General features: G+C 45.2%; 1 protein-coding gene across 1 annotated transcript; it reads left to right on the forward strand.

Moving 5' to 3' along the window:
• The first annotated feature begins 13,269 nt into the window (after positions 1–13,269).
• On the forward strand, positions 13,270–19,855 carry KRR1 (KRR1 small subunit processome component homolog). Its single transcript, XM_082308547.1, has 10 exons — positions 13,270–13,393; positions 13,969–14,144; positions 14,656–14,790; positions 15,023–15,148; positions 15,245–15,328; positions 15,973–16,029; positions 16,525–16,695; positions 16,865–16,942; positions 17,067–17,160; positions 18,790–19,855. The coding sequence occupies exons 1-10, from the start codon at positions 13,309–13,311 to the stop codon at positions 18,930–18,932; spliced, it is 1,149 nt and encodes a 382-aa protein (XP_082164673.1). The 5' UTR covers positions 13,270–13,308; the 3' UTR covers positions 18,933–19,855.
• Positions 19,856–19,930: the final 75 nt, after the last annotated feature.

Genomic DNA, 19,930 nt, shown 5'->3' on the forward strand with positions numbered 1-19,930 from the left:
TTTTGTGATGAAGCAGCCTGTGGTGTCAATACAAATGCTGTGACATTTATAGCAGTTCAGCTGGGAACATGCTGCCTGCCTGTTCCTTTTATACCTAATTTGCTGATGATTTCCAACAGTGTAAGAGCACAAGCAAGCACTCTGTTTGATAGCAGTGTCTGCTGGTGCCCTTTTTTTTTAACCCTTATCTAATTTTGGCAGGACCACAGTTCCTGCTCTTAAACCTGATAACAGGATCAGCACACAGCCCAAAACCTACAGTAGAAGGCTTTGAGACCACTTAGGCGGGATGTCTCAGTCCAGCACATGCTGAAATGGGGCCATCTGACCCACGAGATTGGCAGTGTCCTTCCATCCCCATGAGCTTGCTCGGTGCCCACGGCCCTAATAATCCCAGTGCTTGCTATTGGCATGTCTTATCTTTCCTGGTGACTCCCTTTGTTTCCACTCTCCCGATTTGAAAATGGTCTCAAATCCTAAATAAGAAGTGCTGCTTAACCACAGTGATTTACAAGGATATTTTCTACTGCATTTGTGGTTTCCACGGCGCAAGCCTTAATGTGCAGAGCAATGTGGGGAGAGAACTGGGAGGGTCACAGATCTGAAGGCAAGAAAGGACCTTTAGATGTAGCACAGTTGCCTGCAGGGAACAGATCATTACATTTTTTTGAATGTCCATATATTGAACTAAATAACTTGTGTTAGACTAAAGCATATCATCCAGAAAGGCACCAAATCTTCATCTGATGCCATCAAGAAGTGGAGAATTTATATCTCAACCCTTTGATAATCATTCTTCTTTCTGAAAAATGTATTTGTGTAAAAATTGCATCTTATTACTGCTACCTAAAATTGATAATTATTATCTATTGATAATTTGAATATTACCACTGAAACCTTTATCTGAATTAATACCTTCTTAATACTAGGTATTCTGAAACCCTATAGAAGCATTCTCCACAGATTTTGATAAGCAAATGACATTTTTCTCAGAGCTTCTGGCAATTTTCCTGTCTTCCAATTATTTGGTGGGTCCCTTCTGCAAGGTAATTTTATTCTGTAACAAATGTAGTTGCTAACTTGACACAGGTTTCCAGGATCACCTAACCAATGTTATATATAAGCATTTGTTTCACTGTGTTGCTCGCTATTTTCTTGTCCGTATACCCAGATATCTTTTTTGTGTGTATCACATATATCTTTTTTTTGGTCACACTTTTTTTTTTGTCATATATCTATTTTTTTGTTCTGAGCACTTCAGTTGTACTGCTTGTTCTCTTTTAATTCCCAAATGCTACACAGAGTTGTGTCTTTCCAGGGTCTTATTTCCCACTGTGCGGGTCCAGCCAGCACTCCTCCTTCCTAGATGTGGGGCTTTGCATTGCCCTGTGTTAAAATACTTCTTGTTTGGGTGACTTGAGCTGAGCAAGTGCCCCAGCTCACTCTGCATGGCTGACATATCATAGCATATTTCCTTTGCAACCTGGACATCTTCCACACATTGACTTTGCAGTCTTCTTGTAATTGCTTTCAGGTGCTCAGTAAAAACACTGCTTTGGTCCTACACTGATTGAGTCAGAAATCTGGCAGTTCATTTCACGACTGTTCCTCATTGTTAATCAGCAAGGTCTTAATCCACTGGCTGTGTCCTGTGTTATGTAGTGGGGATTTTTTTTGGTGTTGGTGGGGGTTTTTTGAGATAACAGCTAGCTAGCCTGTTACAACGAGTATGGGTTAGAAGTCTGTCATGTGTCCGCAATTGCCTTCTATCAGCCAAACGTGTAAACTGGAAAAGTGAAAGATACGTTAAATAATGTCAGTTTGTTCTTATAAAACATTAGTGTCAGCGATTAAATGTACATCTTGATCACTGAATTGCACATCAATCTTCTCCATAGTTTCACCTAGGACAGAAATCAGCCAGCCAGTCTACAGCTTTCAACCAGTGACCTCCTACTTGTCCTGTTCAATTAGCACATCACCATCTTGCTTTAAATTTTCTGTAATTCCCCTGGTACTTAAGAAGCTACTGAAAAATCATTCCTTGCTCAGCCAGCTCTTTTGGGACACTTGGGATGCACAAGATGCACTCTGCTCCTGTTACAGGAGCCAGCATCCTGCATCTTCCAAAAGCAGAGAAAAAGCACTTTACTGAATGTTTCTGCCCTTTTTTGTCTCATTTGTTTCAAATGAGTTATTGGAGGTCCTCACTCATTCTCAGTTCCTGTTTTGAATATATTTACGTTTAATAATTTTCCTTGAACAAATGGTAGAGTCCCACAGTAAGAAGACGCATCTATCCTGCATTGGCCATGAGATGTACTAGAGCTACCAGGACGGGCTGTCCTTCTCTGAGTTTCTGGAAAATCCTAGCACGACTCATGCAGCTATGCGGCAATGGGACTAAAGTTGTATTGTTTTGGGGTGGGTGCAGCTGTGATGCTCTGCACGGGAAGCTGTGTAAGGTCCCCCCTTCCCTATAACCTAGCGGTTGTGCTAAAGGAAGGCTGGAGCCCGGCACTGACTGCCTGCCCCGTGCCCGCCCGCTCACTTTACTGCTCACTTTTCTTTGGAAGCTGCAACAGCAACTTTGTGCTTTACAAGTGTGAGTTCATTTGAGAGATTTCCAAAGCACCCTGCAGCTTTTCCAACCTGCTCAGACTTGGAGTCTCCTTGTATGACAGCCTTTTGAAATGGCCACAAATATGTTTTCTTGCTACCCATTCATGTATTAAATACTCATCTCAATGATGAAATGCTTGCTTGGGTCTCTCTTAATGAACAAGTGTCAGATGTTTAGCACCAGTAGACTTTACTGCTCAAAGGCACAGGCTTCTTGGAGCTCCTCTCAGCCACTTCCAGCTCTGTCAGACTGAAAGTAATGGGGAGGGGGGTGAGGGAAAGGAAGAGGCTGTTCCTGTCAATGGGATTCCAGCTGGTTTGTATATAAAATCTTTCCAGGACACCCAAAATGCTTCATTCACCATTTGGACGTCATATTCTAAATAAAACCAATTATTTGGTTGACATCTACAACCCTGCTGAGGTATGTGATAATGGTGCCCCTTGTCTGCTAAGACAAACACACGCATTCTCCCCGCAGCGAGCAGCCAAGCGGCCCTCGCCAGCCTCGGCGGCGGAAGAATGCATCCCTATTCCCCGCCGCTTTCTCTCTCTGCCCGCCTGTCCTGGCGAGCCAAGCCTGTGAGAATACCCTGGCATAACTTCCTGGCAAGAACCATAATTTTTATGTTGCTTTTGGGTAAACTTCAATGACTTATCTTGTATTCATGCTCATCTATGGTTGGATTTTTTAATTTTTTTTTTCTTCTAATGTTCTGATCTGCCAAGCTGCGAGCAGTTCGCTTAACAATGTGCAATGCCTGGAGAACAGATGGGCTCTTTTCTTCCTCCCGGTGGCATGAAAAAATGAAATTTTATCAATCAAACTTCAGTCTGTGACATTTTATCCAAAATGGTTGTTTTAACAGCTACTTTGCCACCCACCAGCTCTGTTGTATTTCCTTCCACATCGGCTATGGCTTTATGACAAACTCAATGTTCAGCAGCCAGCAGTCTGCGTTGCAGCTGTACCTCACACAAGATCATCTCAAATTGCCCTCCTGTACAAACGTATACTTAGGGAAAGTTCCTGCCCTTGAAAATTTACAGTTTAGACAAGGAAAGTGGTTTGTCAAGCTTAGTAGCAGCTCTGGTAATGGATACCCAGGTCCTTGAGCTCACTGTAAAGCTGACTACACTGTCGAAGCCCCCTTTGCCAGGGCTGGTGCAAATTCACTATTGTTCAACCTATGAACTCTACTGAAACCCAGATAAAACATTTGGGGGAAATAATGGTTTGCTTTTCCATATGTCATTTCATGAACAGCTGACCAAAAAGATGAGTAGCAGGAGAAGGAATGCTTCATGCTCTGCTGCTCCACTTGTTCAGAGACTGCCTTTCCAGAGAGTCAACTGATACCATTTTTTTCACTGAAACTTCGTTTGCTACCATTAGGAAATAAACAGAACATCACCCAAATGCACACTGCACACCTACACAAAATACCAAGGGGAAAAGCTAAAATCAGAGCTATCCTAGGACATCATGACTACTCAGAAAGTTAGATCTGGTGATCGTCTGTCATAAGCTCAGTCCAAAGTGCTCTGGAAGCCTTTCTTTCCATCTGTGCAAGAAGAAAGGGTTCGCTCCTTGGGTGACTGAAAGACTTATTTCCCTGTAGATAAAAGAAAATGGATGTAACAGCTTGGACATTCCTATAAGGAGCTGGTGGAGCTCGGCTTCTTGAAGCTGTTGATGACTGGCACAATGCTTGCCTACAGCAAGATCAGCACATGGACATGCTAGGCTTTCGCAAGCTTTAAAGATGGATTAAAGAAGAATATACACAAAGGCTAATTAAGCGACAGCAGCTGCTCTTCACAGGTCAGTCTGCAGGCAGCGGAGGGAGGCAAGCTCCCGTGCATGCGACTCAGAGCACCTCCGTACATTAAACTCTTGTTCTGAATCACCTCCTGGGAGAGCCTCTGCTCCCCTCGTGGATGCCCCTCTTCACCATTTCACATTGCTCGCCTTTCCAGCTGGGTCCCCTGGGCTCCACTGCTGCCACTGGGGATCTGGGCCAGGGGAAATTGCTGTAAAATCTATTGTGGATAGAAGGATAAGCATGTTGTAAATGACTTCACAGACTCAAATGGGGTTTGATCTTTCCAATTATGAAACACAGCTTGCTAAATTCTGGGTTTTGAAACTCACTGCTAATACTTTAAAGTGAAAAACAATAACCATATGGGATTTAGCAAGTCACAAGCCAGGTTATGATGAGCCATTTGGTTTGTCAGCTCCCAGCTGTTACTTCGATAAATCACCGGGGGATTTCCTCACTGGCTGGGCTGCCGGCTATCCCAGGGTGAATACAGCGAACAAGAAGTTTTGTATTAGATTTTATGGGCTGGAGCCTTCAGCATGCTGAGTCCCCTCTGAGCCGCATGAATGTGAACCAAGGACAAACTGACTCTGCTGAGCCCCTGAGTTTATGGGGATAGGGCTCCCTGTGGGCACAAAACTGGTGGAGACACTGTTCCAGCTCCAGATTTCCGACACGTGTCCTCTGGCACAGAGAGGTAGGAGGAAGGGAGATATGTGGGAACAGGGCTCCTCTGTGCCCCATCCTCTGCCTGCTGGTTTCCTCTGAGCTGCAGGCTTATAGCTGCTCCTACCGCTCCTAGGGCCAGCTGGCTGTCACCTACAGCTACGCATAAGCACATTTACTGATATATACATCTAACCAGGACAAGAACTGAGGTCTTACGTGCTCTCTGGCACAGAAAGTGTGAGAGTGTTTCAGGGTGAGCCAGCTGATTGCTATCATGCCCTTCACCCAAGAGACCCTTATCAGACTTTGCCCCCTGCAGCTCCTGGAACCAGCAGCAGCAGTGAGCTCACCCACACAGCCCCGCCAGCCTCAGCACGAGGAGCAGCCGTGAGGTCGGCTGTATGAAGCTCTGTATCTCGAAATTAATTTGCCTGTGGTTCTGCTGACACCTTCTGATTATGCTCCTCTCCCAGTAAAATAAAGGGTGTGCTGAAATCAATTTCCCACCCCCTACTCCACCGCAGATAGAAGACAAAAGATATATTGCTAATTAAAATGTTCTTATCTGCCGGAAAGCAGTTTGTAGGATTGATTTGAATAAAACTGATGATGCAGCCCACTCAGATCACTGGGAAATGACCTCTCTATTATGAAGTCCCAGAATAACATAGCAAAGCAATATTGATTTCCTAAAATCTGTCAAAGGAAGAACTTCTCAGTTAGTTACAGCATATAATATGGATACTCCTGAAATGTCCTCTGCTTAATGAACAGCTGATATTGGCTAACCTTGTGGAAATAAGAGAGAATTAGTACCAGCTGCAAAATGTATTCACTGGATAGTGAAACTGGCAGTTGGTATTATGCCTGCTATAAATATTTTTAATTAAAAATTGTTTTCTGTCTCTTCAATTGGTATAATAGCGATGATGCTTATTGAGAGTTACTGAAGATGTAATAGGATTCCCCTTCGTGTATAGCAGAGCTATTTATTCTGCCGTAATATTGCTACAGTGGAAATCTGCATAATAACGTCCGGATTCTAGTACAAGAGAAAAATAGACCGAGGGAGTGTTTTATCTGTGTCTTTCAGAATAACGCACACGAGCATTGTTGCGAATTCCTAAAGAAACGCCGTGCTCAAACTCTGGTTGCTCAGGTACGACTTTAAAATTATTTTAACAACATTTTTTTGGAAATTCCAGCTTCAATCGACAGCGCTGCAGTGCCATACACCTTTGAGAAAGGGTCTGCTCTTTGCAAATTTATAGGGAGCAGCACAGCAGATCCCCTTCTGCTGCTCTGGCATGGCCCTGGCACAGGGCTGTATCAGGGAGGACGGGGGCCTGTGGGCACTTCTCTTGCCCTGATTCAGAGAGGAGCAGCCCCTTTCCCTGCGGCTCCCCAGGCACTGCGGAGGGGCTCAGAGAGGCACTGGCAGAGGGCACCCTGCAGTGCTGCCACAGACCTGAACCTCCGGGCACCTGGTCCCCACGTGGTGCTCTCCTGCCACGGCTATCCACGGGTGACGAGGGACACCTCCTCCTTTGGGGAGCTGAGAGCCATCAGATCAGCTCTGCCCTGGCAGGCACAGCCTGTGTTAGGCATTACCTAAATAGGATGGATACCGAGACAGCTGGAGAAATCTGTTAGCCGTCCCTGCTGGGCCTTTGGGAACGTGTGATTGCTCTCCACGCTATGTGGGAGACTTTCTAAAGCAGACAGGAGCGATCGCTTTCTAATCCCCGCTTGACTCTCTTCCCCTCTGAGGCTTTGGACCAATATTCTGATTTAGGCTTTCCTCCCACCACCTTCCTCAGTCCTCTGCCTTCCTCCTCCCTGGCTTCCGATACACCTACCCCTGACCAGCACTCACCGTCACCTCCCATTTTTATTCTCCTGTGTATATCTCGGAGGTCCTGGTGCAGCTTGCCATGGTGTGGTGTTTGCTTTCTGACAACTCCCAGAGGCTCAAGTCAAAACAAAAGCCTCATTCTGTCAGTCGCTGTATGAATACATGATTAGGCACATCCCCTGCTCCAAAGACCTTTTGATCTAAACCTGCTGCTTTGATTTCATAATGATACTAAATTCCTTTCCCAGTTTGGCTCTCATCCCTTTCTTGTCCCCAAATTGACAGCAATCTTATTGCAAGCAAGTCTTTCCCCAAAGCTATCGTCTTTTTTACCCATTGATTCTTCCTTCTTATCCTGGGTTCTTCCTTCTGCCACAAATTATCTTTGCTTTGCTTTTCCAGCCAGCCCTTTCAGATGCTTTTATGGTTTGCAGTCCTCTCATTTCCCAGCTCCTTGTTCCTTGTAGGGTTCAGCACGTGCTCTCCTCTCTGCTCTCTTTCAAAGGGAAGCCCTTGCTCTCACAAACTCAGCTGTCCCTTAGCTGAGCTGAATTTATGATGGCCACTGTTCCCTCTTCTTTATCTTTTCATGCCTAACTTCACAAGTGCCTTCTTGGTAGCTACATCTGAAAGCTTTGCTATTGAGTCAGTGTTATTCCTCTCTATTTCTTGCAAAATCTTCCTCCTGTCTTTCCAGCCTCAAAGCATGAATAGATATCTGACTGTTTGAGTGTTTGCTTTTTTTGTAGGTTTTAACTCCACTAACAGTGAAGGTGAGCAGTTATTTGTCCATCACATCCTTGTGGTAAGATGCAGATTTGTTATCTGATAAAAAGATAGCTCAAAAGGATGGGAATTAGCATATGATCCTGTGACGACACAGTAAATCTCTCTCTTTCTTTTGAAATTCATGTTTTCGACTCCCACTTGCCTGCTCTCATGACGAACTCTGCCTGCTTGGGCATTTCCCCAGCTCTCCACGGAGAAGGCAGCAGCACCGCTGCGGTGTGGTTCTTGCCTGTCTGGGTTTGCGATGGGCACTGTTACCTTCATCTACCAGCACCTCTGCAGATCACTGGATTCGACAGCAAAGACGAGAACAAAACAAAACCAGCGAAGTGACTTACAGCACTGCCCAGAGAGAGAAAGGGAGAGGGAGGAGGAGAGGGGGAAGAGAAATGAAGACCACAACCCCATCCGCCTGAGGGCACAGAGGTCATGTTAGCCAGATGGGGAATGAATCAAAAGGGACTCTTCTGGAGGTGGCTGGGCAGAGGGAGTTTCTGTTTGATTATTTTAATCCTGCCAGGCCACCTCTCAGTGTTGGGTCACTCAGAGACGTAATTTTGTTCCAATAACGAAAGATCTCTATATTAACAAGAAAAAGGACAGCACATTTCTGATTTTTTTTCTCCATCCAGTACAATTAATAGGTTTTAGTGGGCAGTTTGAACTACATTTTGATCACTTGAGATGTTTTGTATGAAATAGCTGATAATTTAGTAACCAGTCACACAAAGAGAAGCTCTCGCTTGCCCATATGCCTGTTTCCTGCCCTGTTGTAAACTAAAAGAATCAAGAACACCCTAAGCCAAGATAAATTTGAAATACAATTCTCCAGTTATTTGAATCAAAAGGCAGTATTGATTATTTAATTACGTAGAAATGATCCAGATGCTGAGCATTTACTACAGATTAATGACTGTCCCAGAGCAGTTAATGGCCCTTCTTGCTGCCATCAACACAAGCTGCTTATTAATCCCTGGAAAATGGCTTGCATAACAATCATAACCTGCTGTTAAAAGTTTATAAATAGATAAAAGTGTCACATGGATTTACGAGTGCCGAGGCTGAATGGGATCTGTGTGGCGTTTCTAGTGAATGAATGCCATGTGCATGAGCTCATCTGATTGCTTGAATTATCACAAAATCCCAAGTTGCTCTTTTGGATTGGAAAATGGCACGTAAGAAAGTGCCAAGTGGCTGGAGTCCTATCTACTGACTGGGAAATAATTACTTTGCTGCATAATAAAGAGGCACCTTCATTCTAACAGCAGTGCTCTGCCCTTTTTATCACAGAGCCTGAAAATCATGTAAGGGAGGCTGTGCGGCTGTGCTGTTTCATTCCTTTGCTTTGATTTTAAGAAGAAAAAACACTTGCACGTATACATACGCACAGAGCTGATCCAGGTCCCCCCAAAGCCCAGCAATGGGTTCAGCAGGCACAGGGGTCTTGCTAGGCTGGGATCTGTATTCTTCAGACAAAGGTCTTCAAAGCAGCCCTTCACACCTGGGTCTCTCCATCCCACACTGGGCTGCTGTAACAATGAACATGGCACGTGCTGCCAGCAAAAGCTGCTTTCAGAAAACACACTGCCCCTTGGTGCTAGCAGAGCTGGGAGGGTGAGCAGACCCCGGGGGCCGGGGTGGTTGAGGGCAGGGAATCGCAGCGGCGCTGCATCCCGCTGGCCGTGGGGTAGCTGTGCCTTACTGTCGCGCTGGCACTCACACTGCCCCTTCTGCCTGGGAGCTCAGCTGCCAAGCCAGCGTGTGGGGGACCCCACTCCTGCGGGGCTGCAGCATCCCCACTATGGCACAGCCCAGCCGGAGTCACCTGGCCACCAGCCTTCAGTCCCCCGTCCCCTTAGCAGCCACTGTCCCCCCAGCTAGCTGTCGTCACCCTCCTAACCCTGCCAGACGAGCGGTGGCTGGTTATTGCATTTGAGTGGTGACTAATAAAAATGATATAAACATGCTGTTGTCTGGAGCCTGAGAAGGCTGCCTGGAGGAGTGGAGTGGGTCTGTGGGAGCATCCTGTCCCCACCAGGAATTAGGGAAGTGGCTTCCCCATATCCGACCAGACCACAGACCCCGAGGTAAGAGGAAAGATGAGAAATTACTGTCTCCTTCAAAGAATCAGACAGGAGGGGACATGAGGGTCCTTCTTGAATCACAGCTTCCAAGCCTGTTAGCACGACTGCTTCTGTTTTCTATTATTTTTACTGGACCTGTCTCAATTGGGCAAAGACATGCTTCAGTGTGGCGCTGCACCAGAGAGGGTTGGCCATCCTTTGAATCGGAGAGGCTGGGTGCCACAAGGCCCCAGTCTCTTGCCCCCTTACACCATGCACCATGCACCTCTCTCCTTCTCTGACACAGAGGCTTGGGGGGCTCGGTGACCCCCATGCAGCAGCAGCCGGCGCAGGGGCTGGGATGCAGGAGAGGAGCGGGCACACGAGTGAGCTGTTTCTGCCACTGCACGGGCGTGAGATGTATACCCAGCGCAGGCGCCCTGCCCAAGAGGTCTGCTCGTTGGAGAAAAAGAAGGTGCATCCCACCAGAGACCTTTCCTCTGACCTTCAAAACTGCTCATAGCCACAGATTGCTGCCACAAAGATCCTCTGCCTCACCCACCGCCTTGGCCATGCCGCCTCCCCCTCTCCGCCTCTCCCTTGGGCTCCCTGTTCTCCCTCACCGCAGCCTGTAATTTGCCTTTGCGCTCCCACCACTCCACGGCCTGCTGCCTCCCTACCTCTCCCCTCTCATCCCTGGTCAGGAAGCTGATTCCCACTGCTGAGCGCTGCCAGCACGCCCCTTCCACAGCCCACTCCTGGGATTCTTTGGTGGGTTGCATCCTACGTGTAGGATATAAATAAGTGCTGAACCTATCTAATTATCCTCCTTCAAACTCTTCCCAAATCTGCTTTGCTGCGCTTCCACAACACCTGGCCAGTTTTCAGGCGAGACATGCACTGTGCACTTCATGCGCTGCCTCCCCAAGGAAACGCCTCCCCGGGACACCCAGCCTTGCCTTCGCATCAACCTCACAGTACTCATCTTGAGTACTGCGTGCAGTTTTGGGTGCCACAGTATAAAAAGGATACAAAGCTACTGGAGAGTGTCCAGAGGAGAGCCACGAAGATGGTGAAGGGTTTAGAGGGGAAGCCGTATGAGGAGCGGCTGAAGTCACTTGGTCTGTTCAGCCTGGAGAAGAGGAGACTGAGGGGAGACCTCATCGCAGTCTACAGCTTCCTCACAAGGGGAAGAGGAGGGGCAGGTGCTGATCTCTTCTCCCTGATGGCCAATGATAGAACCCGAGGGAACGGCAGGAAGATATGCCGGGGGAGGTTTAGGTTGGACATTAGGAAAAGGTTCTTCACCCAGAGGGTTGTGGAGCACTGGAATAGGCTCCCCAGGGAGGCAGTCACGGTGCCAAGCCTGACAATATTTAAGAGGCATTTGGACAACGCCCTCAGACATATGGTGTGAATTTTGGTGTTGTCCTATGCAGGGACAGGAGTTGGACTCGATGATCCTTGTGGGTCCCTTCCAACTCAGGACATCCTATGATTCCATGACCTGGTGTCTACGTCTGGGCTGGGCCCTCACCCCATGCTCGCAGGCTGTGCAGCGCAGAGGGACACCAACCCAGCAAGCAGCCCCAGGAGATTTCTGTGCCCAAGAACTGAGAGGAGCAAATTTGCCTTCCTGTGCTCGCTCAGGGGCACTGCACCTTTCTGTCAACGGCATACGGCATCCAGAGCCCGGCGCCCGGCGAGGCAGGAGCAGGACCCCAGCCTCCCCACGCAAGGCAGGGCTGCGCGGGCAGCGGCGAGCAGGTTCCCCATCGCCTCCATCTCTCCCCGTCTGCTCCCTCTCCTCCCTCCGGCAGACAGCACAGGGCGGACGGCAGCTCCGCTTGGGATGCCCCGCTCCGCGCAGCGGTCACTGCCATCTAGCGGGACCGGGGATGGATAACCAACCACCCCGAACGGCAGGAGGGGCCCTCCAGCACCCCGCTTTTTTTCCCCCCTTTTCCCTTCCCGCTTTTTTTCCCCCCTTTTTACCCTCAGAGCACTCGATGTGCCTTTTCGGAGCAGAGGCGGGGCGCCCCGCCAAGCCCCTCGCAGCCCCGCGGAGGGATGCTCTGCCCTTCGCAGGCCCACAAGCGCTCCCACGGCAGCCTCCCTGTTTGAAGGACGTGAACAGACAGAAATTTTTAAACTAAATGGCTAAAAACATGCAACAACTCAAAACCAAACTTGCAGGCAGAAGGGATCTCGGTGTCCTGCTTGTTGCGGGAGATGAGGCTGGTGGAGGGCTGGGAGATGGAGCAGGCTAGGAAAGACAGCAGCCAGGTTCAAAGAAAAGTTTTTGGGGTCAAAACTGATTTTTTAATTAATATTTTATTTATGTGTAGATCAGATGATAGCAGTATCTTTCTCATCATGATGGTAAACACCCCAGAGTGCAGGCTCTTATGAACAGGTCTGATGAACACCTGCCAAGGACAACGCTGTCCTGCCTCAGAGATGCAGGTGTTCTTGCTCTTAAAAGGCCTCTTCCAGTTCTTCACTCCATTGGCTTTTAATGGTCCCCATAAAAGAGAGTGAAGGAGGCACATTCCTGCTTTTTTACTGAAGAAAATGCTCAGTTACAGGTACAGGAAAGGCAAGGGAGGAGGATGCAGAGCATCCCCCAGAGAACCTTAAATTATGTTATTCAGCTGAATAATTAAGTCTCATCAGGAACATGTTTTCTCTAGTTAGAAGCGCTGAAGTACTTCAAGTATTTATCAATGTACTTCAGTTTACAGTTTGATGATGATGGCTCTTTTTTCCTTTGCATTGCACTATAGTGATAGAAAATTCAAAGCTGAAGAGCACGACTGGAAAAGCTGTTTCGCATGGAAGAGAAGGACACTTTATGTACGCATCTCACTTCAACCACAGCGTTATCGGAGCCCGTGCCTGCAGTCAGAGTAGAGGCACGGAGGCCAAAAGGGGCTGCAGAGCCCCCGGGGGCAGCGAGCGAGGTCTCCAGCAGCGTGACCACCCAGCAGGCCCTTGTCGGCTGGCGACGGACCACGCTGCATTCACAGCAGCCGCCGTCGCCCAGGTGCGGACACTCCTCGAGGCAAAGCAACCCTGATGGGGAGCCGTGGGAATCTTTTGTGTTCCCAGGCAGCAGGGAGATGCTTTGATCTGAGAGGCGGCCTGCAACACCCGGCACCTGACTGCGTTCACCCACACCGCAGAGGCCGGCACTGCCCCTCGCTGGGAGGCAGAGCAGCCACCCCCGCCTGTTCGTGCCGCGCTTATTTTCACTTTTTTGCTCCCAGGGAAGGACAACACAGTTGGGAAACGCGTATTGTTCTGAATACAAGCGATAAAGCCGCTCTCAAAGCCCGAGCAGCCACCGCTCGGCCGCCCGCGCCCCTCAGGCTCTCCTCCCGCCCGGACTACCGCTCCCGGCGTGCACCGCGCCCCCGGCCCCGCCCCTTCCGGCGCCCGGCGCTTCCGGCGCCGGGTGAGCGGTGGCGGCGCGCGGGCAGCCATGGCGGATCCTGCCGAGGCGGCCGAGGCCGAGGCGAAGCCAAAAGAAAAACAAAAAAACAAAACCAAAAAGAAAGCGGCGACAGGTGGGGGCGGGGTGAGGGTCCGTGCGGGGCTGGCAGCCGGCTCGCCGGGCAGCCCTCGGGCTGAGGGTCCTCGCGTGGCCTTGCTGCCCATCCCGGCGCCGGCGGTCCCTCCGGTTCCCTAAAGCAAGCGGGGGCTGAGGAGCTTGGCCGCGATTTCGTGTGAGCGGAGAGGCAGCGTGGGGAGGGCAGGCCGCTTCCCGGCCTGCGGCGCTGGCGGGGGATAGAGGCGGCTGCCGGCTGCGGGGCGCCCTGTTGTGGTGCCGCCCCCCTCGCAGCGCTCTGGTTGCTCGCCTCAGCGCGTTGTGTCTTGTTCCTGTATTGTATCCCTCCACAACCCATATCTCAGTCGTGGTTTTTTTTGTTTTGTTTTGTTTTTTAATAAATAGCTTACAGGAGTAACTTTTTTAAGGTCAGAAGAGATGAAAAACCCATTCAGCGGAGTGTTAAATGAAACATTGTGTCCCTGCTTTCAGTTATTGTATCTTTTGTAGTTAAACGGGGAGAAGTAATAGTCACTGATGAAAGAGGAGGAAAAAACAACAACTTTTTTTTTTTTTTTTAAATACCCATAACAGTTGATGAATCTGAACTTCTCACTGTACCAGACGGATGGAAAGAGCCAGCCTTTACAAGAGAAGATAATCCCAAAGGCCTGCTGGAAGAAAGCAGTTTTGCAACGTTATTCCCTAAGTACAGAGAAGCGTACCTGAAAGAGTGCTGGCCACTTGTCCAGAAAGCCTTGGGTGAACACGTATGCATGCGTACTAATCGTGATACTATGTTTTGTCTTTTGGAAGATACAGGGGTCGCTTAAGCTTATAAATCAGTACAAGTTGCTTTTCTGATACCGTATTTCTATACATTTCTACTGTGCTTGTGTTTAAAATTGGTAGTGTCATTTTTTTTTTATTGCATCGAAATCAGTGAAGGTCTGTGTAGCCAGACTTGCAGTTCTTTACAGATGTTGTCAGCAAAGCTCTTTGCAGCAGCAAGCGTCTCCTCATCCAGACGCTGACAACTTTGTTGCGCCTGAATTCAAGGAGTTGAGGGAAGTGGTGTTCCAGGCCTTGTGACACACATATTAGTCTTTTTTGTGTGTGTCTGTGCGTGAATTTCCTAAAGTTGAAAGTCACGTTAGGAAATTTGGAAAATGCATCTGCATTCAGTATGTAATGTTCTGTTTGCTAACTTCTTACTGCCAAAGATGAATTGTGAGGCTCTTATTTAGAGATTGATTCACTGTTTCTTTTTAAATATTGTAGTATGTGAATGCAACACTGGATCTAATTGAAGGAAGCATGACTGTCACTACCACTAAGAAGACTTTTGATCCGTATGCAATCATCAGGGCTAGAGATTTAATAAAGCTTCTCGCAAGAAGTGTGCCATTTGAACAGGTCTGTAGTAAATCCTGGAAGTTTGTGTCAAATTCTACCATAATACTTATAAAAAAACAAAAAAGTATGTTTTCAAGATGTGGGATTTTCAAGTGAGTCAAGGGTAATAAATATTTATATAAACTAAATATATCTGAAAATGAAGTGAGAAGAATATCCTGCAGTATTTTCTTGACTCTTCTGAATAATATGTTTGTGTTCAGATGATATTGCCTGCTGCTTTTCTCTTTAGGCAGTTCGTATCCTTCAGGATGATGTTGCATGTGATATCATTAAAATAGGCTCTCTGGTGAGGAAGAGAGAAACTTTTATAAAAAGAAGAGGACGACTTCTTGGGCCAAAAGGATCTACTCTGAAGGTATTTCCAATAGGTGTAGTAACCAGAAAATTCTTAGACCCAAGTTTTTGTCAGGTCTTCAGTTTACACTTACTTCATTTCTTTTTTTTTGTGTAGGCCCTGGAACTGTTAACGAACTGTTATATTATGGTGCAAGGCAACACTGTTTCAGCTCTTGGACCCTTTAGTGGACTAAAAGAGGTAAGGGGAGGCAGATGAGCGGTTTGTGTAGTATATTTCTGCACCCAGCTCAAGGGCAGACAAGAGGCAAAATCTGGCAACCTGAAGAGTATCTCACTGACTTTTCAGCTGTATGTTAGTAAGCTACATTTACATGAATGTCCATAATCTTAGCGTCTTAGCTGCTGAATTTTGTTTAGACTCTGAGATCTTTCTATGTTGGAAGTAAAAAAGTATTTGTAAAATACTGTTGGTTTTTTTTTAGCAAGAATTTTTGTAGTTTTGGGTAAGAGGTGTAAGAGTGAAAATACTGCAGAGTTAAGGATGTATGACCTTAAGGAACATCTAATATGTTTTTAGTAACTATGTAGGAGAAGAATGCTTGTTAAAAGCAGGAGTTTCTTATGACACCATAAAATCCATGGTAACATGAAAGTAATGTTTGTGGGGCATGCTGGAGTGTATTAGAAATGTGATAACGTTATTGATATTTCTGAAGTGCTGTGCCATCCACTTAGCCATGTGTGTTAGCTTTTTAAGTCTACCTACTTTTGGGAGCAGGGACGGGGAGAGGAAGCATGGTAGTATACCTGGTATTTTAATTGATTATAATATGAAATCCTTGCTGAGTTTTCGGTTCTTTTTTTTTTTTTAATTAAATACAGGTTAGAAAAGTTGTTCTGGACACAATGAAGAATATACATCCCATATATAACATTAAGGTTAGCATGGTCCACTGTGTATCTTTATTTACAAGAAAGTACTATTTCTTCTCAGAGAGTTGTATGTTAATAATTTACATGTTTCTGTGTGATAATCTATTTTTGAGAATTTCTGTAGTGTGTTTCTTTAAAAAAACCTTTGATATCCTCCATTTTACCAGGATACATTGCCATAATATCATTAACAGTATCTGAGAAAACGTCGAAGCAAAAGTGTGTCTAAACTTTCCTCTCTTCGATTGTTTGCTTGGTACTTGCTCATTTAAACTGAGGCACCTTCTCCAGTGCATTCTGTCCCCATTTTGAGACATGTCTATCTTTCTGATTCTGCTGTTTGTAATTAAACCCCTCTGCTCTTACTGAAGTGAGAAATGGAAGGTTCGAATGTAGCATATTCACTGTTAGAAAGTTTAGTAAAATTTGTAGTTTGGTGCTCTTGGCTACTGCTGTAATACTATTTTTTTATCTTTTTTGTGACATTCTAAACTACTGAAGACTTTGATGATCAAAAGGGAATTATCAAAAGATCCTGAACTGAGGTCACAAAGTTGGGAAAGATTTTTGCCTAAGTTCAAGCGGAAGAACTTGAAAAAACGCAAGGAGCCAAAGAAGAAAAATACTAAGAAGGAGTACACACCGTTCCCACCGCCACAACCAGAAAGCCAGGTCAGCTGAAACTTTATTTCGTTATGCAGGAATATAGCGTGACTTGAAATCTTGTTCTTGCTAACAAGAGGTTGGGAGGCCTTTTCTGTCAAGTTCTGATTTCCTGATACTATACATCTGGCTTATGCTGCGTAATTATCTAAAGCTTCTTGGTACTTGTCTTACGCAGATTGATAAAGAATTGGCAAGTGGTGAATACTTCTTGAAAGAAAGACAGAAGAAACGAAAGCGAGAGGAAGAGATAAAGGTAAAGTTGTTCTGACTCACTGTTCGGTTAAAAAACATTTGACTGCTGACTTGGATTTTTTTTTTTTTTTTTGTCCCTTGTGCCCTGCTCTACTGATACTTGACCTTTTTATTGGTAACTGTAGGCAAAGCAAGCAGATGCAGTCAAGAAAAGACAAGAAGAAAGAAATAAAGCTTTTATCCCACCAAAGGAAAAGCCAGTTGTGAAAACAAAGAAAGGTAACCATTTATTTTTTCATGCTCTAAAACGTTTTGCTGTTGATTCCTAGGCTGAGTGATTTTGCAGAGGTACAGCTGCAGGAAATAAGAAGGGCCATGCAAAAAAAATCCTAATGGTTAAATCCATGCCTGGAGTTGCCAGGGACAGTAGAAAGATCATGCAGCCCATAATTCTGTACCTATAAAATGACAATTCTCTGTAGTATATTTTCCTGATGCAGATACTAGGGCAGCCACCTCAATTGGTTATTCTGGCTACATCAATTTTTGGCTTTCAGTCTGGTAGTGAAGCTGCCATAACTTTTTCACTCAAATGGCTTTTCTGTTAAGAAAAAGAAGCCCAAAAGCAATACTTGGAAACTTATGCCACAAGTAGATATTGGTATAAGGTAGGATAAATAGCTTTTCTAAAAGTTAAAGTGAAACCACACTATATGCAGGGTAAGAACTTGTGTTCTCAGATGATCTGTTTTTTAGGCACTAGAGAAACAAGTCTTCTGTTTTCTTGGATTCATTGATTATACTACATAATCATTCATTGCATTAGATGTACTATGTACGTTTTGTATTAGATATACTGCCTACATATTATTGCACTATATATTGCAGTTTCTTATGAGCTGAAAAGTCCATGTTTCTCGAAAAGCCTATGTGTTCTGCAGCATTGATACAGTACTTCTTTTGTGATGGCAGTAAATTTTCAATAATCCTGCTATTGACTGTACTGTATCAGCTTTTCTAGCTGCTGTGTGTTTGACCTGAAATCCTTCAGTCTTCCAAGAATAAATGACAGGAATAGTTTGTATGTAGAGAAGAAATGAGATCCAAAGAGGACAGCTGGTACCCACTGTTACATGTTGGAATTAACTGTGTGAGACAGGAGAGTTAGATCCAAACTCATGACTCATGCCCAAAAGAGAAAACACCATCACCTAGATGAACGTAAGAGTAGGTTATTCATGTTGCTCAGTGTTAAGTGTTTAACTTAAGTAGTCTGGCACTCCCTGTAGAAGTCTTTTATAAAGGTCTTAATGCAGGGGTGAAAGATCTGTGTTATACTCCCCCAGCCCACCCTTCCCCATCCTGTTTCCGACAGCGGCTGTTAATGGATGGCCAGGGAGAGAGTGTAAGGATGAGACAGGTGTGTTTGGGATCTTACCACCTTAGTTAGTTGCAGAAAGACAAAATACCATGAAAGCTTCTCCAGGTATATGAACTCAATAATTAATTTCTTCTCTTCTTATATGAGACCAAGCATGCCAATAGGCCTGTGTCTAAGAAAGTGTGTATGTATTGATTTCGGAGGAGTACATCTGTGGTCTGAGGAGTGGGTGATAATAGTTTGTATGTGTGCGGAGTGTGGCATCTGTGTCCAAATGCAGTTGTGTAGGATTTTTTTATATGAATGTTCTCCTTTGAATTCTGCTCAAAGAGGTTTGTGGATAATACTAGTTTCAACAAAAATTATTATTAGAATAGTTTATAAAATCATTAGTGAACATAAAATGAGTCCTAACCAATGCCATAGGATGCAGCTTACTGCATTTACATATGAAGTCATCTTGTAGACTGTTAAAATTTAGAAAAAATAAAATTCACATCTGTTGTCTTTGTGTTTTTACTATGTAGCCTCCACTGAGAAAAAAATTGATATTGAAGCCATCAAAGAAAAGGTAAAGAATGCAAAGAAGAAGAAATTAGGAGCACTTCCTGCGGAAGAAGTCAAGTTAAAAATGGCAGCAGATGAAAAGAAAAAAAAGAAAAAGAAGTAATTCACCACCTGAGATGCTCACTTTTCTCCCACATTAATGAACATTTTCGCACTTGGAAGATTTGAGACTTCTTGCTGTCAGTATAATGTGGACAAGAAAAGAATAAGTAGAAAGAGCGTTCTCTGTTCGTAAGTACACTTTAATTAGTGGACCCAAAGCAGCTGTCCAAAATTGCCAGGGTTGGTGAAGAAAATCTGTGCTGCTGTGTTGTTTGAGAAAGTAAGAGAGTGTATTTGGATAATATCTGTCTACCTAAAGGGAAGGTTTCAGAATAGAAACATTTAGGAGTTTGATGCAGGGTGTTAAACGTTAGGGTCAGAGAACTCAGTGGAGTTTAAGGTAGTTCTTGTGTGAAAGACTACCAGACTATATGCAGCCTCAGTTATGGTGGTAACTTGTGCAAAACAGGCAAGATTTATTACTATACTATGCTTTTGTTTCTGTAAAAGCTGATTACTTTTGTGTGTCTTGTCTCGGTTTTAATAAACTATTTTAATACATTGTTCTTAAATCCTTTAATTAATCATCTACTGCACGACCTACGTGGTGTTTTCGAGGAAATAAGCTCGCAGCTTCATGTGAGAATTAGACAAACCATAATCTTAATTGAATGCCATTAATAAGCTGTCATTTATTAGCATTATCCTGGAGGTTGTTAGACAGAATGTGGCACAAAGCAAGTGTCTTTCCACATGGAATGTGCTGCAGGGAAAGTATAAAGTCTTGTTACCTTTCTTTAAATATATTCTTAATTTATTTCTTGCTTGCAAGAAAGTCTAAGAAATTGTGTTCCTCTGTTTTTTTCTTTTTTCTTTTTTTTCCCTTTTCTTTTTTCCCTTTTTTTCCTTTTTTTTCTTTTTTTTTTTTTTTGAGGCCCTTACCCTTTTTTAAAGGAAGTCTAGAGGTTTTTAGTTTACTCAAAATGCAAATTGTGATGAAATAAAGTTCACTGGAAGAGCAGATGTTGTTTATTTCATACATCTGAGATGGAAGAAGCA

This window comes from Platalea leucorodia (assembly GCF_965183815.1).
Source record: "Platalea leucorodia genome assembly, chromosome: 4".
In the NCBI taxonomy this organism is placed as follows: Eukaryota; Metazoa; Chordata; class Aves; order Pelecaniformes; family Threskiornithidae; genus Platalea; species Platalea leucorodia.